This window comes from Symphalangus syndactylus, chromosome X (genome assembly GCF_028878055.3).
Source record: "Symphalangus syndactylus isolate Jambi chromosome X, NHGRI_mSymSyn1-v2.1_pri, whole genome shotgun sequence".
NCBI classification, from domain to species: domain Eukaryota; kingdom Metazoa; phylum Chordata; class Mammalia; order Primates; family Hylobatidae; genus Symphalangus; species Symphalangus syndactylus.
The window spans coordinates 77,723,942-77,750,614 of record NC_072447.2 but is presented as its reverse complement, the minus strand read 5'-3'; the positions used below and the strand labels follow the sequence as shown (position 1 = coordinate 77,750,614).

The 26,673-nt window shown below is 39.4% G+C and overlaps 1 protein-coding gene across 3 annotated transcripts in view; it reads right to left on the bottom strand.

The window, feature by feature from the left end:
- EDA (ectodysplasin A) overlaps positions 1–26,673 on the bottom strand; it is a 427,490-nt gene that overhangs the window by 16,568 nt on the left and 384,249 nt on the right. For all 3 annotated transcript variants that reach the window (XM_055267222.1, XM_055267223.1, XM_055267224.1), the window contains exon 3: positions 1–24. In XM_055267222.1, coding sequence (XP_055123197.1) covers positions 1–24 — 24 coding nt within the window. The remainder of the gene's footprint in view (positions 25–26,673) is intronic.

Sequence of the window (26,673 nt, the reverse complement as noted above, 5' to 3'; positions counted from 1 at the left end):
CCTTTTTCTTGTTTTTAACTGGACCTATAAGAAAAATAAAATAGATAATTAAGTCATTGGAAATGAACAGAAAATGTTTATTTTCTAAGATAGTCACCAGGAGGGATCCCCAAGACACTGCAAATTTGAGGGAGTCTCACAGCCAAGGGTCAGGCTTTTGGTAAGGATCCAACTATCAAACCTCCCCATTCTGTCTTCTAACTCTTGAGGCCACAACAGTTTCAAGGAAGATTCTTCCCTAGGGAGAAAAATCTCTCTACTTCAGTCTTTGGGGTGAGGGAATGGGTACTTCTCCATAGAGATGAAATGCCCAGAAACACACAACTCAACAACCTTAGGATGGCATTCCATTAATTCTGCAAGTCCTGAGGTTGAAGAGTCATGCGTTCAGGTGAGAATCTGATATGAAGTCTCGTGTTGAACTTGGAAGGAGCAAAGGGTCATTTTCATGGAAAGAGCAGAGCAGCAGTGTTTAACTTTTAGTCACTTCCTTATCATGATTTAATTTGTTACTTATTAAAAGTTTGACCATAATACACTCGTGAGGGCCACATGCATTTCCATTGTAATTTACTATAAGTTAATGGACACTTTAAAAGAAATGTCGGCCAGGGGTGGTGGCTCACGCCTGTAATCCCAGCACTTTGGGAGGCCGAGGCGGGTGGATCACGAGGTCAGAAGATCAAGACCATCCCGGCTAACACAGTGAAACCTCGTCTCTACTAAAAACACAAAAAATTAGCCAGGCATGGTGGCGGGCACCTGTAGTCCCAGCTACTTGGCAGGCTGAGCCAGGAGAATGGCGTGAACCTGGGAGGTGGATCTTGCAGCGAACCAAGATCACGCCACTACACTCCAGCCTGGGCGACAGAGCGAGACTCCATCTCAAAAAAAATAAAAAATAAAAAATAAAATAAAATAAGAAATGTCAACCATTTCATTGGCAGTGAAATCATAAGTATTTTATTGGAAATTACTTCTAAGGAAAATAATTTTAATCAATTGAAGGTACTTAGAAAACCCAAGGTGTTTCTAATATAGTTAGGTGACTGCAACTCCCCAAACAGTTTAGGTCGCTCCCAGTCATTTTTTTTTTTCCCTTCTAATAAATAAATTCTCTTCATTCTGTATACGGATTTGACTTTCTTTAAATACAGGTATTTAAAATCTGTTCCAAACTGCCATGAAGACAGTTACACATTAAACCGTCAGTGCCCTCAAGAGCTTACAAAAGGAACACCAAGCATTTCAATATTATAGTTTATAAAACATATTTCCATTTATCATCTCATTTGATATTTGCAACAAACCTGGAATGATCTCTAACTATAAGAGCAGGCCCTATTAGCTATCAGTAAAGTCTCTAACCTGGAGGGCTGCCAGAGTGGCCATCAGAGCTTTCACAGGTCCCTTGAAAAACCAATGTCTGTGTAGACTTTTCTGGCAAAGTAATTTCATGTGCAACAGTAGCTATTGTTATGTCCAGGGGATGTTTTAGATTGGAGCAACCTGCTGTACTTAAGGTCATGCATCTCAATTCTCTTTTCCTTCTCTCTTCTCCTCTCCTCTCCTCCCAGTTCTTTGTCTTCTTTCTTTGTTACCCATCCTTTATGAATCTTTTTTTTTTTTTTTAACAGCGTTGTGAGTTCTTGAAAATGTGCTTGGAAGTTCTGAGAGGAAAGCACAACTACACAGACATTAATGATACGAGGCAGTGACTCAACCTGAGAAATGCCTTTTTCTTGAACAAGAAAGCTGTTCGGGGAAAGATTTACACAGAAAGGGCTCAGCTCTATCAGCCAGCCACCACAGCCTGGGAGAGTAGTAGGAAGACAGCCATTATGGCTACCCTGCCCTCTTTGCAAAGGTGTGCTAGCCTGGACCGAGTTTTTGACCATTTCAGCTGGTTAAAGGTAAGCACTGTTATATCAGACTTCAAAAGCAGGCTTTGAGGAAATCAGGCCATCACCAGCCAACCAGTCCTTACTGAGCATGTGTATGGAAGGCAGTAAATAATGAAACGCAACTCACAACTCTATCTTCAAGAACTTACAGTTGAATAGGGAAATACAAAAGATGAGGGAGTGGCTTCAGGAATTATACTGGCCACTTAAGGGGAACAAATAGCTTCCTGGAGAAGGTCTGACTTAAATCCACAAGTGAAAAGAGAGAAATGGAAATTTTAAAATCTTTTTAAGCTTCTATTATTTTTATACAAGATATACCTACTCCTTACACATACATAAATGCATGCATACATACATATATACATACAAAAGAGGAGCAAAAGGAAAAAGAGCTTATTAAAGTATCCCCAAATAACCACTACTAACATTTCATGCACATCTAGAAGTCTTCTATGTATATAAATAGGCATTTTTACAAAATGGGATCAGATGAAAAATGTCATTTGATAACCTTTTTTATGTCAATAAATACATTTTTACATTGTAATTTTTAATATGGATGCATCAGCGTTTAATCATCTTTGATAGATATTTAGATTGGGTCCAGTTTTTCACTATTATAAACAATGATGTACATTTATAAACAATGTACATTTATAAACAATTTATATGTACATTTTATAAACAATTTATATGTACATTTATAAACAATTTATATGTTATGTACATTTATAAACAATGATGTACTTTTTTTTTTTTTTTTTTTGAGACGGAGTCTCGCTTTGTCGCCCAGGCTGGAGTGCAGTGGTGTGATCTCGGCTCACTGCAAGCTCCGCCTCCCGGGTTCACGCCATTCTCCTGCCTCAGCCTTCCAAGTAGCTGGGACTACAGGCGCCCGCCACCATGCCCAGCTAATTTTTTGTATTTTTTAGTAGAGACGGGGTTTCACTGTGTTAGCCAGTATGGTCTCAATCTCCTGACCTCATGATCCGCCCGCCTTGGCCTCCCAAAGTGCTGGGATTACAGGCGTGAGCCACCACACCCGGCCCCACATATGTACATTTTTATACACTTGTCCAAAGGTTTTTTAGGATGTGTCATTAGAAATGACGCTGTTGGGTCAAAGGGTGTGAAAAGCTTTCCTTACATGTAGTTAAACCTAATAATCTTTTCCTATATGGTTACTGCCTTCAGTGTCATGCTTAGGCCTTCCCTAATGTGATATTATAGGTAACTCTTTATATATTTTCTAGTTCTTTTATGGTTTCATTTTTATTTTTAAATCTACAATTAATCTGGTACAGATTTTGGCATACAGTATAAGACAAAGAGTTAACTAAAATGTTTATATTTTTTCCCTAAAATGCCCATGACATGAAGAGTACCAAGAGAAACAGGGCTCAAAGTCATTTCTCAAACTCTTATTTTAGTTTCAGGGGTACATGTGCAGGTTGGTCCTATAGATAAATTGTGTGTCACAGGGGTTTGGTGTATATATTATTTCATCACCCAGGTAATAAACATAGTACCCAATAAGTAGTTTTTTTTATCTTCACCCTCCTCCCACTCTCCACTCTCAAGAAGGCCCTGGTGTCTATTGTTCCCCTCTTTGTGTCCATATGTATTCAATGTGTAGCTCCCACTTATAAGTGAGAAGATGCAGCATTTGGTTTTCTGTCCCTGCATTAGTTTGCTTGAGATTATAGCCTCCAGCTCCATTCATGTTGCTGCAAAGAACATGATCTCAGTCTTTTTTATGTCTGCATATTATTCCATGACATGTATGTACATTTTCTTTTTCCAGTCTACTGTGCTGCACAGTATTCCATGACATGTATGTACATTTTCTTTATACAGTCTACCACTGATGGTCATCTAGGCTGATTCCACATCTTTGCTATTGTGAAGAGTGCTGCCATGAACATACATGTGCATGTCTTTATGGTAGAACAATTTATATTCTTTTGTGTATATACCCAATAATGAGATTGCTGGGTTGCATGGTAATTCTGCTTTAAGTTCTTTGAGGAATCACTGCACTGCTTTCCACAATGGCTGGACTAATTTACACTCCCACCAGAAGTATATAAGTGTTCCTTTTTCTCCACAATCTCACCAGCATCTCTTGTTTTTTGATTTTTTAGTAATAGCCATTCTGACTGGTGTGAGATGGTATCTCATTTAGTTTTGATTTATATTTCTCTAATAATCAGTGATGCCGAGCATTTTTTTTTTTTTTTATTATACCTTAGGTTTTAGGGTACATGTGCACAATGTGCAGGTTTGTTACATATGTATCCATGTGCCATGTTGATTCCCTGCACCCATTAACTCGTCATTTAGCATTAGGTATATCTCCTAATGCTGTCCCTCCCCCCTCCCCCCACCCCACAACAGTCCCCGGAGTGTGATGTTCCCCTTCCTGTGTCCATGAGTTCTCATTGTTCAATTCCCACCTATGAGTGAGAACATGCGGTGTTTGGTTTTTTGTCCTTGCGATAGTTTACTGAGAATGATGTTTTCCAATTTCATCCATGTCCCTACAAAGGACACGAACTCATCATTTTTATGGCTGCATAGTATTCCATGGTGTATATGTGCCACATTTTCTTAATCCAGTCTATCATTGTTGGACATTTGGGTGGGTTCCAAGTCTTTGCTATTGTGAATAGTGCCGCAATAAACATACATGTGCATGTGTCTTTATAGCAGCATGATTTATAGTCCTTTGGGTATATACCCAGTAATGGGATGGCTGGGTCAAATGGTATTTCTAGTTCTAGATCCCTGAGGAATCGCCACACTGACTTCCACAATGGTTGAACTAGTTTCCAGTCCCACCAACAGTGTAAAAGTGTTCCTATTTCTCCACATCCTCTCCAGCACCTGTTGTTTCCTGACTTTTTAATGATGGCCATTCTAACTGGTGTGAGATGGTATCTCACTGTGGTTTTGATTTGCATTTCTCTGATGATGCCGAGCATTTTTTCATATGCTTATTGCTCATGTATATGTCTTCTTTTGAAAAGTGTCTGTTTATGTCCTTTGCCCACTCTTTAATGGGGTTGCTTGTTTTTCTGCTTGTATATTTGTTTAAGTTTCTTATAGGTACTGGATATTACATCTTTGTCAGATACATTGTTTGCAAATATTTTCTCCGTTCTTTGGGTTGTCTGTTTACTCTGTTGATAGCTTCTTTTGCTGTTTTGCTGTGCAGGAGCTCTTTAGTTTAATTAGGTCCCATTTGTCAATTTTTGTTTTTGTTGCAATTGCTTTTTGTGTCTCTGTCATAAAATTTTTTCCAGGGTCTATGTCTAGAATGGTATTTCCTAGATTTTCCTCGAGGGTTTTTATAGTTTTGGGTTTTAAATTTAAGTATTTAATCCACCTTGAGTTAATTTTTGTATATGGTGTAAGGAAGGGGCCCAGTTTCAATTATCTCTGCTTATGGCTAGCCAGCTATCCCAGCACCATTTATTGAATAGTAAGTCCTTTCTAGATTGTTTGTTTTTGTTAATTTTGTCAAAGATCAGATGGTCATAGGTGTGTGACATTATTTCTGGGCTACCTATTCTGTTCCATTGTTTGATCTGTACCATATTGTTTTGGGTATTGCAGCCTTATAGTTTGAAGTCAGGTTATATGATGCCTCCAGCTTTGTTCTACTTGCTTTGGATTGCCTTGGCTTCTCAGGCTCTTTTTTGGTTCCATATGAATTTTAAAATAGTTTTTTCTAGTTTTGTGAAGAATGTCATTGGTAGTTTGATAAGAATAGCATTGAATCTGCAAATTTCTTTGGGTATTATGGCCATTTTGACAATACTGATTCTTCTGATGCATAAACATGGAATGTTTTTTCCATTTGTTTGTGTCATCTCTGATTTCTTTGAGCAGTGCCTTGTAATTCTCAGTGTAGAGGTCTTTCACCCCTTGTTTAGCTGTATTCCTAGGTATTTTATTATTTTGGGGCTGTTGTGAATGGGACTGCATTCTTGCTTTGGCTCTCAGCTTGAATGTTGCTGGTGTATAGGAATGCTACTAATTTTTATACATTGATTTTATACCTGAAACTTGCTGGAGTTGTTTATCAGATCAAGGAGCTTTTGGGCAGAGACTATGGGGGTTTTCTAGGTATAGAATCATATTGTCTGCAAAGAGGGATAGTTTGACTTCTTCTCTTTCTATTTGGATGCCTTTTATTTCTTTCTCTTGCTCGATTGCTCTGGCTGGGAGTTCCAGTACTGTGTTGAATGGGAGTGGTGAGAGAGGGCATCCTTGTCTTGTTCTGGTTCTCAATGAGAATGCTTCCAGCTTTTGCCCATTCAGTATGATGTTGGCTGTGGGTTTGTCATAAATGGCTCTTATTATTTTAAAGTATGTTCCTTCAATGCCTAGTTTGTTGAGGATTTTTAACATGAAGTGGTGCTGTATTTTCTTGAAGGCCTTTTCTGCATCTATTGAGATGATTATGTGGTTGTTGTTTTTAGTTTTGTTTATGTGGTGAATAATTTTTATTGATTTACATACCTTGAACAAACCTTGCATTCCAGGGATAAAGCTTACTTGATTGTGGTGGCTTAGCTTTTTTGAGGTGCTGCTAGATTCAGTTTGCTAGTATTGTGTTGAGGATTTTTGCTTTTATGTTCATCAAGGATATTGGCCTGAAGTTTTTTTTGTCTCTGCCAAGTTTTGGTAGCAGGATGATGCTGGCCTCGGAGTGAGTTAGGGGGAAGCCCCTCCTCCTCAACTTTTTGGAATAGGTTCAGTAGGAATGGTACCAACTCTTCTATGTACGTCTGGTAGAATTTGGCTGTGAATCCACCTGGTCCTGTGCGTTTTATTTTCTTAGCAGGCTATTTATTACTGATTCAATTTTGGAGCTCATTATTGGTCTGTTCAGGGATTCAATTTCTTCCTGGCTTAGTCTCGGGAGGTTGCATGTTTCCAGGAATTTATCAGTTTCTTCTAGGTTTTCTAGTTTGTGTGCATAGAGGTGTTTGTGATAGTCTCTGATTTTTTTTTTTGCATTTCTGTTTTATTGATGGTAATGTCCCTTTTGTCATTTCTGATTGTGTTTATTTTGATTTTCTCTCTTTTTTTCTTTATTACTCTAGCTAGTGGTCTATCTTATTTATTCTTTCAAAAAACCAACTATGATTTCATTGATCTTTTGTATGTTTTTTCACATCTCAAATACATTCAGTTCAGCTTTGATTTTGGTTATTTCTTGTCTTCCGCTAGTATGGGGTTGGTTTGCTCTTGTTTTTCTAGTTCCTCAAAGTGTGATGTTAGGTTGTTAATCTGAGATCTTTCTAACTTTTTGATGTGGGCATCTGGTACTTAGCACTGCTTTAGCAGTGCCTGAGAGATTCTGGTAAGTTGTATCTTTGTTTTCATTAGTTTCAAATAATTTCTTGGTTTCTGCTTAATTTCATTATTTTCCCAGAAGTCATTCAGGAGTAGGTTATTTGTATGGTTTTGAGTGATCTTCTTGGCATTGATTTCTATTTTTATTGTGCTGTGGTTTGACAGTGTGGTTGGTATGATTTCTGTTTTTTTTTTTAATTTGCTGAGAATTGTTTTATGGCCAATTGTGTGGTCAACTTTAGAGTATATGCTATGTGCAGATAAGAAGAATGTATATTCTGGGGTTTTTTTAATTGGTAAAGAGTTCTGTAGATGTCTGTTAGGCCCATTTGGTCAAGTATCAAGTTTAGGTCCGAAATATCTATATTAGTTTTCTGCCTCAATGATCTTTCTAATACTGTCAGTGGGGTGTCGAAGTCTCCCACTATTACTGTATGGTTATCTAAGTCTCTCTGTAGGTCTCTCAGAGCTTGTTTTATAAATGTGGGTACTCCTGTGTTGGGTACATATATATTTAGGATAGCTAGGTCTTCTTGTTGAATTGAACCATTTACCATTATGTAATGCCCTTCTTTGTCTTTTAAAATTGTTGTTGGTTTAAAGGTTGTTTTGTCTGAAGTTAAAATAGTAAGCCCTGTTTTTTTTTTTTTTTTTTTTTTTTTCCATTTGCTTGGCAGATTTTCTCCATCCCTTTACTTTGGGCCTATGAGTGTCATTGTATGTGAGATGGGTCTCTTGAAGAAAGCAGTTGGGTCTTGCTTCTTTATCCAACTTGCCACTATGTGACTTTTAATTGGGGCATTTATCCCATTTACATTCAAGGGTAATATTGATATGTGCAAATTTGATCTTGTCATTGTGTTGTTAGCTGGTTATTATGTAGACTTGATTGTATAGTTGCTTTATAGTGTCAATGGTCTATGTACCTAATTGTGCTTTTGTGGTAGCCAGTAATGGTCTTTCATTTCCATATTTACCACTCCCTTAAGGACCTCTTGTAAGGTCTGGTGGTAATGAATTTCCTTAGCATTTGCTTGCCTGAAAAGGATCTTATTTCTCCTCTGCTTATGAAGCTTAGTTTGGCTGGAAATGAAATTCTTGGTTGGAGTTTCTTTTTTTTGTTGTTGTTTAGACGGAGTCTCACTCTGTTGCCCAGGCTAGAGTGCAAAGGCGCGATCTCGGCTCACTGCAACGTCCGCCTCCTGGGTTCAAGCGATTCTCCTGCCTCGGCCTCCCGAGTAGCTGGGATTACAGGCATGCACCACCACGCCCGACTAATTTTTGTATTTTCAGTAGAGACGGAGTTTTGCCATGTTGGCCAGGGTGGTCTCAAACTCCTGACCTCAGGTGATCCACCTGCGTTGGCCTCCCAAAGCGCTGGGATTACAGATGTCAGCCATTGAGCCTGGCCGGAGTTTCTTTTCTTTAAGAATGCTGAATATAGGCTCCCTATCTCTTTTGGCTTGTAGGGTTTCTGCTGAAAGGTCCACTGTTAGCCTGATGGGGTTCCCTTTGTAGGTAGCCTGCCCCTTCTCTCTAGATGCCTTTAATACTTGTTCTTTCATGTTGACCTTGGAGAATCTGATGACTGTGTGTTTTGGGGATGGTTGTCTTGTACAGTATCTCACAGGGGTTTTCTGCATTTCCTGGCTTTGAATGTTGGCTTCTCTAGCGAGGTTGGGGAAATTTTCATGGATAATATCCTCAAGCAGGTTTTCTAAGTTGCTCGTATTCCCTCCCTCTCTTTCAAGAGATGCCAATGAGTGTTAGATTTGGTGTCTTTACATACATAATTCCTATTTCTCAGAGGCTTTGCTCATTCTTTTAAAATTCTTTTTTTCTTTATTTTTGTCTGACTAATTTAGTTTGGAGAACCAATCTGTGAGATCTGAGGTTCTTCCTTAGCTTAGTCTATTCTGCTGGTAATACTTGCAATTGCATTATGAGATTTTTACAGTGTATTTTGCAGTTCTATCACATCAGTTTTGTTCTTTCTTAAAATGTCTATTTCATCTTTCAGCTCCTGTATCATTTTATTGTAGTCCTTAGATTCCTTGGATTGGGTTTTGACTTTCTCCTGAATCTTATTCTGAATTTTATGACTGTCATTCCAGCCATTTCAGCCTGGCTAAGAACTCTTGCTGGGGTACTGGTACATTGATTTGTATGTAAGGAAAACTCTGGCTTTTTGAATTGCCAGAGTTCTCATGCTGGTTCTTCCTCATCTGTATGGGCTGATGTTCCTTTAACTGTGGTATAATTTCAGTTATGGTCAGCTGACTTTGTTTCTGGATGTTATCAGAGGGCTGAGGCTTTGCGCTAGGTCTTCATTTGTAGCTGAATTCTTGTCCTTGATTTTATCGGGGGGTACACTAGCAAAGTATTTTTGTTGTTGAAATTTGAGCTGTGATCCAGTAGATAGCACTTAGGCATAATGGCCAGTAGGTAGGCTCTTGCTCAGCCATGTGGTTCCTCTGTATTTCCTTGTGTCTTCAGCTGTGCTCCCTCTCAGTGCTCTGAGGGTGTGGGCTCCTTTCCTACATGAGTGCTGGCTGTAGATCTCAGCTCTCAGCTCTCCACTTGGCACTCCTGGGCTGTGCTCAGGCATTATGTTCCCTCCCCAGCTTGGGGACTGAAAAGGCCAGGACCTTGGCAGTGGCAATGGCAGAGTGCCTGCCACTTGTATCTTGGAGCTCCACCCCAGATAAATATAGAGCCACTACCGATTGGAGCAATCAGCCTGGGGTCGGGCAGCCGTGCCGTGGGCCCAAGCCAGGGCACCCTGCCCGGTAATGAGTAGGGAGGCAGGGGTATTGTAGGGGAAGACAGACTGGCCTCTTCTCCTTAGGGCAGCTGTGGTATGCTGGAGGTGTGAGTAAAGCACTCAGGATCTTTGTTCCTTTCCCAGTCAGACAGCAGCAAGGGCAGTATCAGTGCAGTGGCAGTGGCAGAAGGGCTTTCAGTCATCTCTGGGAGCTCCACCCCAGAGAAATGCAGAGCTGCTGCCAATGGGAATGTTCAGCCAGAGGGTGGGGCAGCTGCACTATGGGCCTGAGCTGGGGGCCCTGCTTGGTGAAGAGCAGGGGGTCAGAGGCTCACTGGGAAGAGAGACTGGGCTCCTTTCCATATGGCAACTGTAGTGTGCTGGAAGTATAAGTAAAGCCCTTAGGCTCTTTGTTTCTTCCTCAGTTTGAGGGCAGCAAGGGCAGAACCACTGCAGTGGCAGTGGCAGAGGGGCTGTCGGTTTCCTCTGAAGTTCCACCCCAGGGGAACACAGAGCCACTACCAGTCAGGGTTGGGGCAGCTACTCTGAGATCCCAAGTTGGGGGCCCTATCTGGTGAAGTGTAGGGGGTAAGGGCTCACAGGGAAGAGCTACTGGGCTCTTCTCCCTATGGTTGCTGCAGTGTGCTGGAGGTACAATGACACAACCAGGCCCTTTGTTCCTTCCCCAGCCCATGGGCAGTAAGGGCGATACCGCTGCAGCTGCAATGGGAGAGGGGCTGTAGGTTGTCTCTGGGATTTCTTTCCCCAGAGAAATGCAGAGCCACCACTGGCAAGTGCTCAGGCAGGGGCAGGGTGGTTGTGCTGGGGGCCCAGGTGGAGAGGCTCTGCCCAGTGAGGAGTAACAAGGTCAGAGACCTGCATGGAAAACAGTCTGGCTGCTTTTCTATAAGGCATCTGCACTGTGCTGGAGGTCCATGATAGTCCTTAATCACTTTGCTCTCTCCTGAGCCCGAGGGCATTAGAGGAGGGAGCTGTGAAGCAACAAAAGTGGAAGAGCCCAGGTAGCGGTGGGGTGGCTGGGGTCTCAGGTCGGGAGGCCTTGCTCAGTGAGGAATAGCGAGGACACAGATCCATGTGGAAAACAGTCTGGCCACTTTTCTGTAAGGCAGCTGTGCTGGGCTGGGGGCTCACAAAGTCTTCTTCCACTATAGTTTGGGTCATAGAAGGGCTCTCAGAGAGCTCCTGCTTAGTGGACATTTGGCATATCCCTTGGGAAAAAACAAAGATGTAAAAGTATACACAAGATTGTCATTAGACAGTATCACATTTCCCACAAGTGCTAATAAGTACATCATTTCAGCAGTATAGGAGTTTCTTCTTGTTCTAAGATAGCTCACCATGACCAGTAAATAATTCTTATTATTTTCAACATGGACCTTTAAGATTTGGCTGTGTCTCTACCATGTTCATTGCTTTCGCTTGAGGCCATTGTAGTTGTAGCTTCTAGAGAGAAAATGTCAGGGAGCTAGAGCTGTCCCATACTAGACGTGAGCATCTTGACTCAGAGCAAAAGCAGCAATCCCTGATGAGTTCTATAATCTTTTAGATATATCTATTTGTTTTCTCTATATGCTTCAGAACCTTATTCATACCTATTCAGAGCACTACCACTATTACATATCTATTTCTAGTGTAATAAGCTACATTTTTATATCATTCCAATTCCCCGTATTTGTAATCATATGTTTTCTTTAGACAAAACCCACCTGCATCAGAGGGGGACATATAGCTGTGCAGTATGGGGGACTGCTTTGATAGGAGTAAAATTGGGATTGGACAAATTTTGATCAATATGGGCAGGCAGTTTGCCTATCTGACAATAAGAAAAGGGGATCTTGTGATGGAATCAGGGCCACGGAGGCCAGCAGCAGCAGGTCTAGCCAGATTCTAGTGCTTACTGAACCACAAAATGACCATAGGGCAAGTTACTTTTCCTCTGGTTCTTCAACTGCTAAATTAGGGGACACTACATACTTTGTCTCTACTTAAAGCCCAGGGTTCTGATGAGGATCAATGGTATAAAATAGCAAGCTAGAATTTTGTACCCAGTGAAACTGTCCTTCAAAACGAAGGAGAAATAAAAACTTCCTCAGACAAACAAAAAAGAAGGAACTTGTTGCTAGTAGATCGGCCTTGCAAGAAATGTTAACAGAAGTTCTTCAGTGAGGGCAAATGACATAGGTCAGAAACTTAGATCTACATAAAGAAAGAAAGCACATTAGATAACAAATAAATGACAGTAAAATAAAACATTTTATTTGTTCTTAATAGATGTACTAGTTAACAGTTTGTTCAAAATAATAACCAGCCTGGCCAACATGGTGAAACCCTGTCTCTACCAAAAATACAAAAATTAGCCAGGCATGGTGGCTCGTGCCTGTAGTCCCAGCTACTTGGGAGGCTGAGGCACGAGAATTGCTTGAACCCAGGAGGCGGAGGTTGCAGTGAGCCGAGATCATGCCACTACACTCCAGCTTGGGTGACAGAGTGAGACCCTGTCTCCAAAAAAAAAAAAAAAAAAAAAAAGAAAAAATGCTTTCTGTGATTGTAGTATGTGGATATGTGAAACAAATCAAGCAGTATTTTAAGGGATGAAAGGGAAGGATTGGGAGAAGCAGTATAGTGTTATTTCAAAATGGACTTGGATTAGTTGCAAATGTATATATGTATATATCAAACTGCAGGGTAACCACTAAACTTTTCTTTAAACAAAGTGTAATTGACATGCTGAGAGGAGAGAAAATGGAATCATATAAAATGCTTAATTAAAATCAGGGAAGGCAGAAAAAGTGGAAGCCAAAAAAAGAAACAAAGAAAAATGGCAACAAATAGAAAATAATTACAAATATGGTTGATATAGTTTGGCTGCATCCCCAATCCAAATCTCATCTTGAATTGTAGCTCCCATAATTCCCACATGTTGTGGGAGGGACCTGGTAGAGATAATTGAGTCATGGAGGCAGTTTCCTCCACACTGTTCTCGTGGTAATGAATAAGTCTCACGAGATCTGATGGTTTTATAAGGGGAAACCCCTTTTGCTTGGCTCTCATTCTCTCTTTTTGGCCACCATGTAACATGTGCTGTTCGCCTTCTACCATGATCATGAGGCCTCCTTAGTCATGTGGAACTGTGAGTCCATTAAACCTTTTTTCTTTATAAATTACCCAGTCTCGGGTATGTCTTTACCAGCAGTGTGAAAACAGACTAATACAATGATAGATATTAATCCAGCTATATCAATAATCAATTTAAATGTGAATGCTCTGAACACACCAGTTAAAAGACAAAGACTGTCAGAGTGAATGAAGAAACAAGACCCAACTATATGTTGTCTATAAAAAAATCCACTTTAAATATAAAGACACAGGTAGATTAAAGTATAGGGATGGAGAAAGATATATCATGCTAACTCCTAATCAAAAGAAGTCTGGGATAGCTGTATTAATTTCAGACAAAGCCGACTTCAGATCAAGGAAAATGATTAGGGATAAAGATGGGTATTACATTATGATAAAAAAGAGTCAGTACTCCAGGAAAACATAACAATCTTTAATGTATGCATGCCTGATAACAGAACATCAAAATACATAAGGCAAAATAACTGCAAGGAGAAATAGATGAATCTACTATTAGTTGGAGACTTCAATATGTCCTCAGTAATTGCCAGATCTAGCAGGCAGAAAATCAGTGACAATATAGTTGAGCTGAATAGTACCATCAATCAACTAAATAGATTTGACGTTTATAGAATACTTCATCTAACAATAGTAGGATACACATTCTTCTCAGATTCACATGGAACACTGAACAAGGCAGACCATATTCTGTGCCATAAAACACACCTTAAAAATTCAAGAGATATCATACAAAGTATGCTCTTATATCACAATGGAATTACACTAAAAATTAATAGCAAGATAGTTGGAAAAATCCCAAACTACTTGGTGATTTAAAAACACCCTTCTAGGTCAGGTGCAGTGGCTCATGTCTGTAATCGCAGCACTTCGGGAAGCTGAGGCGGGCAGATCACCTGAGGTCAGGAGTTTGAGACCAGCCTGGCCAACCTGGTGAAACCCTGTCTCTACTAAAAATACAAAAATTAGCTGGGCATGGTGGTGCATGCCTGTAATCCCAGCTACTCTGGAGGCTAAGACAGGAGAATCACTTGAACCTGGGAGGCGGACCTTGCAGTGAGCCAAGACTGAGCCACTACCTTCCAGCCTGGGAGACAGAGTGAGACTCCGTATCAAAACAAAATAAAACAAAACCAAAACAAACAAACAAACAAAAAAATCCACCCTTCTAAATAAGACATGGGTCAAAGGAAAAGTCTCAAGGAAAACTAAAAATATATTTTGAACAAGATGACAATTAAAATGAAACCTATCAAAATTTGTGGGATGGAGCAAAAGCAGTGCTGAAAGGGAAATTTATAGTGTTGGATACATATATTAGAATAGGAGAAAGATATAAAATCAATATCTAAGCTTCTACCTTAAGAAACTAGAAGTAAAGAACAAATTAAATGTAAAGTAAGCAGAACAAAGGAAGTAATAAAAATGAGAGCAAAAATAAATGAGAGTAAAAACAGGAAAGCAATAGAGAAAATCAATGAAATTGAAAGCTGGTTCCCAGATCAAAAAAACTGACAAACTCCTACCAAGAAAGAGCGAGAAGACACAAATTTTACTAATATCAGAAATGAAAGAGGGGCTGCCATCACTGTTGATCCCATGGACATTAAAAGAACAATAAAAGAATATTATGAATAACTCTATGCCCACAAATTTGATCCCTTAGGTAAAATGGGCTAATTCCTTAAAAGACACAATCTACCATAACTCACACAAGGAGAAATAGGTAATCTGTGTAGGCCTATATGTAATAAAGAAATTGAATTGACAATTCGTAACCTTCCCAAAGGGAAAGCACCAGGCCCCAGTGGTTTCACTGGTGAATTTAATCAAATATTGAAAGATGAAATCATACTAATTCTCTACAGTCTGTTTCAAAAAATAAAATCAGAGGCACTACCTGGGTGATGAAATCATCTATACCCCAAACCTCAGCACTGTGCAATATACCCATTTAGCAAACCTGCACATGTACCCCCAAATCTAAAATAAAAGTTGAAATTATATAAAAAAGGAAATAGAAGCAGGGGGAACACTTCCTACCTCATTCTATGAGGTCAGCATTACTCTAATATCCCAAACAGACAGAGGCACTACAAGAAAGGAAAACTACCACTGCTATCTCTTGAATATAGATGCAAAAATCCTCCATAAAATATTAGCCAATCAAAGCCAACAATGTATTAAAATAATTATATACCACAACCAAATGGGATTTATTCCTGGTATGCAAGGCTGGTTAACCATTCAAAAATCAATTAATTGAATCCCATTGCTCATCAAAAGGTTAAAGAAGAATCATATGATGTCAATAGATCCAAAAAAGGATTTTTGACAAAATGCAACATCACTTCATGATAAAAACTCTCAGCCAATTATGAATCAAAGGGCACTTCCACAATTTGATAGAGAACATCTATAACATTCAGAATATTTATGATCCTGGAATAATTGGACATCCATATACCATACAGCTAACTTAATGGTGAGGAACTAGATGCTTTCCCTTTAAGACTGGGAACAAAGCAAGGATGTTCCCATTCACCACTCCTACTGAACATAATACTGGAAATGCTAGCTAATGCAATAGGCAAGAACAGGAAATAAGAGGCATAAAGATTGAGAAGTAAGAGACGAAACTGTCTTTGTTCACAGATTACATGATTGTCTATGTGAAAATCCCAAGGAATCAACAAAAATCTTCTAGAACTAAGTAGCAATTATAATAAGGTTGCAGGATACACACCTAGTATATAAAAATCAATTGCTTTCCTACATACCAGCAGTGACCAACTGGAATTTAGAAATTAAAAACAAACACTATTTATATTAACATAATATATAGAGAAATATTTAGGTATAAATCTAACAAAATATGAATATCTATATGAGGAAAAATACAAAACTTCAGTGAAAGAAAATAAAGGTCTAAATCAATGGACATCTTCATAATATTGTGTCTTCCTATACATGATCAATGTTCGTGGATAGGAAGACTCAATATTGTTAAGATGTCACTTTTTCCCAACTTTGTCTATAGCAATCCCAATTAAGATCTGCATTAGTCCATTTTCATGCTGCTATGAAGACATACCCAAGACTGGGTAATTTATAAAGAAAAGAGGTTTAATTGACTCACAGTTCCACATGGTTGGGGAGGCCTCAGGAAACTTACCATCATGGCAGAAGGCAAAACAGGCACGTCTTACATGGAGGCAGGTGAAAGGAGTGCCGAGCAAAGGGGGAAAAGTCCCTCATAAAACCATCAGATCTCACTAGAACTCACTCATCATCACCAGAACAGCATGGGAGTAACTGCCTCCATGATTCAATTACTTCCCACCAGGTCCCTCCATGACATGTACGGATTATGGGAACCACAATTCAAGATGAGATTTAGGTGGGGACACAGCCAAACAATATTGAGATCTCAGCAAGTTGCTTTGTGGGTATCAACAAACTGATTCTAAAGTTTATATGGAAAGGCAAAAGACTCAGAACAGCCAACACAATATTGAAGAATAATAACAAAGCTGAAGAATGACACTACTTGATTCAATACTTACTATAAAGCTACAGTAATCAAGACAGTGGTATTTGTGAAATACCACAAATTAATGGAACAGAAATAGACCCACACAAATACAGTCAATAAATTTTTGACAAAGGAGCAAAGGCAACCTAATGGAGAAGGGATAGTTTTTTTTTTTTTCAACAAATGGTGCTGGGATAACTGGACATTTATACAAAAAAAACTAGACAACTTTGACAAAAATTAACTCAAAATGGATCATAGATCCAAATGCAAAACACAAAACCATAAAACTCTTACAAGATAACATAGGATAAATCTAGATGACCTTGGGCTTGGCAATGAATTTTTAGATAAAACACCAAAAGCACAATCTGTGAAAGAAAAAAAATTGATAAGTTGAACTTCATTAAAATTAAAAATTTCTGAGACAGATACTGTTAAGTGAATCAAGAGACAAGCCACAGACTGGGAGAAAATATTTGTAAAACATGTATCTGATAAAGGACTTATCCAAAATACATAAAGAACTCTTATAACAACAATAAGAAAACAGTTAACCCAATTAAGAAATGGGCAAAGATCTGAACAGAAAACTCAAAAATCAGAAAAAAATGATACAATTAAGAAATGGGCAAAAGATTTGCATAGACATCTCAACAAAGAAGATATACAGATGGTAAATAAGCATAGAAAAATATGCTCAACACCATTTGTCATTAGAAATTTAAATTTCTAAATAACTTAAATTCAATTTAAATTTAAATTTCTAAATAATTTAAATTCAATTCAAATTGTCATTTGAAAATTAAAACAATGAGATAGCACCAAACATCTCTTAGAAGGGCTAAAATTCAAAATACTGACAACACTAAATGCTTGAGAGAATATGGAACAAAAAGAACTCTCACTTATTGCTGGTGGGAATGCAAAATGTTACAGCCACTTTGGAAGTCAGGTTGGCAGTTTCTTATAAAGCTAGACATAGTCTTACCAAATGACCCATAAATTGTGCTCCTAGGTGTTTATTTACGCAAATGTGCTGAAAACTTATGTCCACACAAAAACCTTCATACCAATGTTTATAGCAGCTTTATTCATCATTGCCCCAAATTGGAAGCAACTAAGATGTCATTTAATAGGTAAATTGTTAAATAAACTGTGGACATCCATATAATGGAATATTATTCAGCAATAAAAATAAATAAGCTATCAATCCAGTAAAAGACACAGAGGAACCTTAAATGCATATTGCTAAGTGAAAGAAGCCAGTTTGAAAATGCTACATACTGTATAATTCCAACCATATGGCAGTCTGGAAAAGGAAAAACTACAGAGATAGTAAAAAGATCAGTAGTTGCCAAGGGTGGGAAGAGAGGTAGTATACAGGAACTCTCTGTTTCTGTTCAATATTCTTGTATACAAAAACTGTTCTAAAAATAGTCCATAATTATAAAAATAAATTTATAAAACATCCACTAGTTTAAAAGCAACACTGCATGGCATGTAGTTCAACATGAATCTCCAAGCCCTGGCTCTACATCCACCACACCTGTCACATACCTCTTGCCTCTGTACCTTTCTTCATGCCATTCCCTCTGCTTGAAGTGCCCTTCTCCAGTTCCACTTTCCCTCAATACCTACACATCCTTTAAAACTTTAAAAGTCAGATACTAATTCCTCTGTGTTCCATTAACACACTGCTGCATTTATCAAATTATAATTTTCTGATATGTGATCGTTCTACTTAATACATTGTTAACTCCTTGAGGGCAAGGGCTGTGAATTACTCATCTCTGTATCTCCAGCTCCTAAAGCATTTTTTTTATAGTAGCTGTTCAATAAAAATGTTTGTTGAATGAACAAATGAATGATGAAGAAAGTGGTAAACCTGGGAAGTAAACCAAGATTCTTCTGACTCCAAGCTCATTGTACCTTCCATTGAATCACAGTCATGCTAAGCTTAAAGTATTAACGATAATAGTTTCAAAAAACTGTCCATTTGTAAAATGGGCACAATTCTATCAATTTATAGTTATTTTATGGCCTAAATAAATGAAAGTCATGTGCCTAGAGTAGGTATTCATAAATTTTAATTTAATTTTATTTGTTCTCTGGTTATACAGGTAGTAGGCTCCAGCTTTCTCTCACTTTTCCTGAGACATGGTTTTGCTCTGTGGCTCAGGCTGGAGTGCAGTGGCACAGTCATGGCCCAATGCAGCCTTAACCTCCTGGGCTCACGCAATCCTCCTGCCTCAGCCTCCCAAGTAGCTAGGACTACAGACATGTGCCACTACACCCAGCTAGTTTTTTAAAATTATTTTTTGTAGCAATGGGGTCTCACTATGTTGCCCAGGCTAGTCTTGAAATCCTGGCCTCAAGCAATCTTCCTTTGTTGGCCTCCCTGGGATTACAGGTGTGAGTCACTGCTCCTGGCCCAGGCTTCTAGCTTTCATGCTTTTCTCTCTTTATGTTGAGAACAATACCAGAGAACTGGACATTGTCAACATTTCTTCAGTACCAGTTAGTAAAGGAATAAAGAGAAGGCAATGGCTAGCAACCAGGGAGGTACAGGAATGGACATTTTATTCAAGAAAAAGAAAACCATTCCTCAATACAGTTTGTATCTTCAAATCTTGGCATCTTAAGAATTTATTTTATTTTCTATCTCACACTATTAGAATTGAAAACAGAGGAAATGTGCAAATACGCGTGGCAAGCTCAATATGTATGAAGAAGATAGAAGCCATTAGCTTCAAAGAAGAGTGGGAATTTTGAATGAGAACCACATGGAATGCCCACGTTCAGAACCCAGATTACAGTTTCAACATCTGCTGTAAGCGTGACAAAAAGGCAAGAAAAGGTAGGGGTTTGCAAGTTGATTCTCATCCCGCCCCATCCCATCTCAATCTCAAGTATTTCTTATGCGAGATGGCTTACATTCCTCATCCAAGGATTTCCTCTCTAGCCCTTGCAGCAGGGGCCCATCTCTGGGGCTTCAGGCTCCACAAACTTAAGTTATGATCAGCTGTGAAACTTCTCTGGCTCAGTTCTGGCTTAGTTTGGAAAAGACTAAAAAATATTACTGTGGTTAAGACAGTACTAAAAGAGTCCTACCAACTACTGACATTTCAGAAGCATAATGGTCCCTCAAAGTTTCATGAGGTATAGGTTTCTTCATGTTACCAAATATGTTCCCAAAGTCATAAGCATGTGTCTTTGCTAAATAAGTATTCTGCAACACTTAGTCTTTGGTCGCTTTAGTGGTTAGGATGGAGAAAGCCAGGCCTAAGGGTAACAATCTCTGAAGATAATCAGAAAGATGAATGGGAGATCATGCAGTGTTTTTCACACTGTGTTCTAGAGAGCACCAGGGTCCTGTATGACATCAATGGATGTTATTGGAAATGGGGCTCCTTGGTCAAAAAAGAGTTTGGGAAACACATGGTTAAAGAAAAACAGATTTCTTCATTGAAGATTTCTCATATCCTTTAATATACTCTTGGAAATGTGACTCTTCAAAAAGGGGTATGAAATGCAGCATTTCTCAAACTTATTTGGTTACAGAAGCTTTTTAAAGAAATACCTATCTCTTGTTGACTTAATGTTCTGGATTGCACTGTTTGGGAAATGATGGGGTTGTGGAAAGAGCATGAACCTTGTTAACTTTTCAGAACTGGGTTTGAATTCTAGTTCTATAATAATATTCAATAGCTATATAACCTTGGGCAAGTTACTTCACCTCTCAATCAGTTTTTTCATTTATGAAAATTGGCACAATAATATCTACCTCAAAACGGATGTCAGGAGGATTGAATTAGATAATTTACAGTACTTAACACAAGGCCTAGCACATATAGGCACTCAATAAATAGCAGCTATCATCATCACATTCATTTTCTATCACCATCATTATCAAGCCACATACCTAACTGGCAGGGCTAACCAAACAGCTTCAAAATCGGTCTGGCCTGGGACTCAAATAGCTATATTCCTAACTGCTTTGAGAACTGAGTGTAGGGAGAAGAAAACTGGAGTAGTTGTCCAGAGATAGAGCTGTATGACTTATTTGCTGTCTGACCTTGGGCGAATCACTTCACCTGTCTGCATTTCTCTCTCCTCCTGCCAAATATAGGTATGGACTAGGTGACCTCTTACTCCAAAATTTTATGAACCTCAGGTCTAAAATGCTATATAAGGATTTATAAATTTATTGTTGAAGAAATCTGTCATACAGGTTAAATCCAATTATAAAGGACGGTCCTGTATAACAAAGCTATTTTTGTGTTCCAGCAGATGGCTGGCAGAAATAGTGCTTTGCCAATCTGGTTACAATGAACTCTGTATAGTGAATAATTCTGTATAACAATTGCTTTCTCTGGTCCTTGACCCCATAATTGTCACTCTCTACCATTGCCCTAATCAACCAAAGAACTTGATTATGTGTTGTTTTCATTATCAACACAGAGAGGGGAGCTGAGTTAAGCTAATCTACAGAATTTCTAGCTGAGATGTTCATGTCCAATTCCATTATCTTACAGTTGCGGAAACAGGACAAGAGAGGTTAAGTAACTTTTCAAGGGTCACACAGCTAGTAAGTGGCAGAACTTTGAATGGGTGTTTGGACTAAATGATTCATCATCTGCAAACTTAGAGATTTCACTGCAAACTCTTTCACCCAGACTATATATAAAAATGTTTAATAAAACCAGAAACAGCATTTATCACTCCCCTTTATCCCTGCATTCAAGCCCTCTTCATATGATGGCCCCTCTAATTCCATGGTTCATGGTGACATAACTTAAATCATAATAACCTTTGCTGTGGAATGTCAGTTAGAGATTTTTTGAAAGTCTAAATAAATTACACCCATTGATCCCTTTAGATATATGCACAGTTCCTTCCACAAAGGCCTCTGATTAGTCATGTTTTTTTTTTTCATTATGAAATCATGTTGCCTTTGAAAAAAAACTAGGTTAACACAGATAGACACCTTAACACTATGAATATCAAAAGTTAGTCTTCAGGCCCCTGCTTTTCTTTACCTACACACTCTTTCAAGAGCACATTTTGTTTCAGGACTTCAACCCTCATGGAGAAAGATACAGCCCATGTCTCTAATACCACTGTGACATTGCCACTTGAACACATTCCTGTTACCGGGAACTCACATGCCTCAGATTGAATTTATCTTCTTAGTGGTTCTCAAATCTGTCTATACATTGTAATCACCTGTGGAGTTTCAAAAACTCTCAATGCTTGGACCCCAGCCCTAGGAATACTGATGCAATTGTGTGGGGTCAGGCCTGGGCATGAGGATTTTTCCAACCTTCCCAGGGGAGTCTAATGTGTGACCAAGGTTGAGAACCACTACTCTAGGAGAAGCCCTGAGCACCATTTCTCCTTCACTTGGGCTCAACAGAAGCCTGAGGGTAAGAATATTCCATAGTATTCCATCTCCAGCTCTTGGGATTAATGAGATAATAGAAGCAAAAACAGCTTTGGAAAGTATGAAGTGCTAAGCAAATGCAAAGAATTATTTTAAGCAGTATGCACATGAATCAAATGGATTGCTTCAGTAGTTGAGATGTGTTAACTCACTAAACATAGTAAAGGTTACACTGGCAATTTATCATCCAACCTTTTTGTTCAGCAGAACATAGGAGTCAGAAGGGAATCTACTTTTGGGACGTGACATAAATCATCAGAGCTAACCTGTCTTACTGTGGGCAGGTTAACCCCATCAGTGGGCTGAAGGGGCCCAAATGGCTGGCATCAATGTGCTGTTCCCAGAAGCACATGATGACAGCCATTTGGCTGGCTCCTCTTCACTGAGGAGGAGTGCTACCACGGCAGCTGGCCAGCCAAACCACAAACAGCAATTACATTGAGAACCACACATATGCAACATGGCTCTAGATTGGGTCCCAGAACAGTTCAAGATGGCTAGCTATTGTGCTGTTGTGCATGTTGTGTCCCTTTAATCAGGAATGGAGCTTATCCTGAGTCACACTGGATTCTTCTTCTGATGGGACAAACTAAGGATTTCTGATGTTCAGTTTGTGTGTACTCCAGTCATTTACATTAGTGCCTGCCTAGGATGGAGGTGCTGCTAATACTTTGATTTAGAAAGAGTCAATCCAATTTTTTTCCCCAAGAAGGGCATACTACCTGGATTCTTCTGGGATTATCCTTCAACATGATAAGTATTTATCTTGCCTTTAATATTTTCATTATTGCCACCCCCTTCTCCATAAAGGCAGTGTCTGTTTTGGTAGCTGTGTGTTGGCCACCCTCTATACATCATACTCAGCAGAACGTTGTCCCAGGAAATACATTTCTCTTCCAGGGAAATTGAACACATAATTGAAAGTCACTAGTGGAAAAGGCGTGGTCTTTGAAGTCACAGAACTGCATTCAAGCCCAGCTCCACTACTTAGTAAGTGCTGCATGACACTGAGCAAATTGCTTCATCTCTCTGAGTACATTCTCATTTAAAGAATGGGGATACTATTACTTACCTTACAGAGTTGTTGTGAGGTTTATACAAGATAACATGAAAAGCAAGTATAAGATATTCTCTAGGCACTCAATAAAGACAAATTCATCTTTTTGCAAAATCCTATAACCATATAAACTTCATTTGTCCCAAACTCAAGCAAACAGAAATCTCGATTAACTGAACCTCTTTATCCAATATAAATTGGTGTTCACAATAATTATCCCAAGACACAGCAAGATTCTGAAATGGTCTTGAAGGATTTAACTGCCTGTAGAAAGTTCTTTTTCAGTTAATTCTTTCAATTATATTCAACTTATAAATGTTGTTTGAACACAAGATATGCCGGTACCATATTTGTACTACAAACAGATAATATAAGACCTGGCCACCTTGGTGATTGCTATTTATAATATCTTTTTAATCCATTCTCTTGGGTTTTCTAGCTATAGAACAATATCTGTAAATAATGGTACTTTATATAATTCCCCAACAGTTATATCTCTTATTTCAATTTCTTGCCCCATTACGTTGGTAAGAACTTCAAGAATAATGTTGAACATCAGCAGTTATAATGAGCATCTTTGTCTTATTCCCAATTCTAGAAGAAATACTTCTAATATATTTACCATTGAGTACTATGCTGTTTATTAGGCCAAGATATTCTTTATCATATTAGAGAATGTCCTTTTATTCCTCGTTTACTAAGAATAATCAGGAGTGTTAAATTTTTATTAAATGCCTTTGTGACATCTGAGGTGATCAAATGATTTATATTCTTTGAGTTGATGATATAATATAATATTAAGAGATTTCCTATTATTGAATAATCTTTGCATTCCTAGGACAAACCCTACTTGGTCATGACACACTATACTTTAAATATATTGCATGGTTTGATTTGCTAGTAGTTACCTAAGATTTTTATGTGAGATATCTTTAGTTGCCTTTCTGGTGCTGCTTTGGAAGAGTTTGTTATCAAGATTATACCAATTTTATAACATGAACCGAGAGGAATTATTTCTCTTTCTATGCTTTGTAACAGTTTAAGGAACATGGGAACTGTTTTGTTCTGTAGTATCTCGATTTGGGCCTAACTCCTGTTTTCTCTTTTTCTTTTTTTCCTTTTTTTTTTTTTTTTTTTTCTGAGATGGAGTCTCACTCTTGTAGCCCAGGCTGGAGTGCAACGGCGCCATCTCAGCTCACTGCAACCTCTGCCTCCTGGGTTGAAGCAATTCTCCTGCCTCAGCCTCTCGAGTAGGTGGGATTACAGGCACCTGCCACTGTGCCCGGCTAATTTTTTTTGCATTTTTAGTAGAGATGGGGTTTCACCATATTGGCCAGGCTGGTTTTGAACTCCTGACCTCAAGTGATCCACCCACCTTGGCCTCCCAAAGTGCTGGGATTACAGGCGTGAGCCACTATACTCAGCCCTAACTCCCTTTTTCTAGGATATCATTGGGTGATTTTTTTTCTTCCTGGTAGAAAAAAAGTCCAGTAACCTTCATTAAAAATAATATGGTTATTCCTAGTGTGTAACATTTTCTTGAGAGACAACAACTCATACATGACCTCAGTTTATTTTTCTCAGTCCACCCAGCTACACTGATTTTTTTTTAAAGTTCATAATCTCTTCTTATCTGTTTTCCATTTGTTTTTATTTCAGGCACCAATGTTATTGTCTCTAGAGGCATCAGAGGTGGGAAGGATGAAAGACAAAGGTACAGAAGGAGGAGACAGGAAGGATGGGCTCAAGGAGATAAGAAACAAAAGTCTGGGAGGTTTGCCCTAGGAAGGCTTTGTATCAGTCTGTTTTTACGCTGTTGATAAAGACATACCCGAGACTGGGAAGAAAAAGAGGTTTAATGGACTTACAGTTCCATGTGGCTGGGGAGGCCTCACAATCATGGTGGAAGGTGAAAGGCATGTCTCACATGGTGGCAGACAAGAGAAAGAATGACAGCCAAGCGACACGTTTCCCCTTATCAAACCGTCAGATCTTGTGAGACTTATTCACTAGCACGAGAACAGTATAGGGGAAACTGCCCCCATGATTCAATTACCTATACCAGGTCCCTCCCACAAGGTGGGAATTATGGGAGTACAATTCAAGATGAGATTTGGGTGAGGACACAAAGACAAACCATATCATTCTGCCCCTGATCTCTCCCATATTGCATGTCCTCACATTTCAAAACCAATCATGCCTTCCCAACAGTCCCCCAAAGTCTTAACTCATTTCAGCATTAACTCAAAAGTCAACAGTCCAAAGTCTCATCTGAGATAAGGCAAGTCCCTTCTGCCTATTAGCCTGTAAAACCAAAAGCAAGTTAGTTACTTCCTAGATACAATAAGGGTACAGTACAGGCATTGGGTAAATACAGCCATTCCAAATGGGAGGAATTGGCTGAAACAAAGGGGCTACAGGCCCCATGCAAGTCTGAAATCCAGCAGGGCAGTCAAATCTTAAAGTACCAAAATGATCTCCTTTGACTCCATGTCTCATATCCAGCTGATGCAAGAAGTGGGTTCCCATGGTCTTGGGAAGCTCTGCCCCTGTGGCTTTGCATGGTACAGCCTCCCTCCCAGCTGCCTTCACGGGCTGGTGTTGAGTGTCTGTGGCTTTTCCAAGTGCATGGTGCAAGCTGTTGGTGGAGCTACCATTCTGGGGTCTGGAGGATGGTGACCCTCTTTTCACAGTTCCACTAGGCTGTGCCCCAGTAAGGACTCTGTATGGGGACTCTGACCCCTCTTTTCCCTTCTGCACTGCCCTAGCAGAGGTTCTCCATGAGGATCCTGCCCCTGCAGCAAACTTCTGCCTGGGAATCCAGGCATTTCCATACATCTTCTGAAATGTAGGCAGAGGTTCCTAAACCCCAATTCTTGACTTCTGTACACTTGCAGGCTCAAAACCAAGTAGAAGTTGCCATGGCTTGGGGCTTGCACCCTCTGAAGCTATGGCCCAAGCTCTACGTTGGCTCCTTTTAGCCACTGCTAGAGTGGCTGGGACGCAGGGCACCAAGTCCCTAGGCTGCACACAGCACAGGGACCCTGGGCCTGGCCCATTAAACCACTTTTCCCTCCTAGGCCTCCAGGTCTGTGATGGGAGGGGCTGCTGTGAAGACCTCTGAGATGCCCTGGAGACATTTTCCCCATTGTCTTGGGGATTAACATTCGGCTTCTCGTTACTTATGCAAATTTCTGCAGCTGGCTTGAATTTGTCCTCAGAAAATGGAATTTTCTTTTCCATCCCATTGTCAGATTAATTTTCCAAACTTTTATGCTCTGTTTCCCTTTTAAAACTGAATGCTTTTAACAGCACCCAAGTCACCTCTTGAGTGCTTTGCTGCTTAGAAATTTCTTCCGCCAGATACCCTAAATCATCTCTCACAAGTTCAAAGTTCTATAAATCTCTAGGGCAGGGACAAAATGCTGCCAGTCTCTTTGC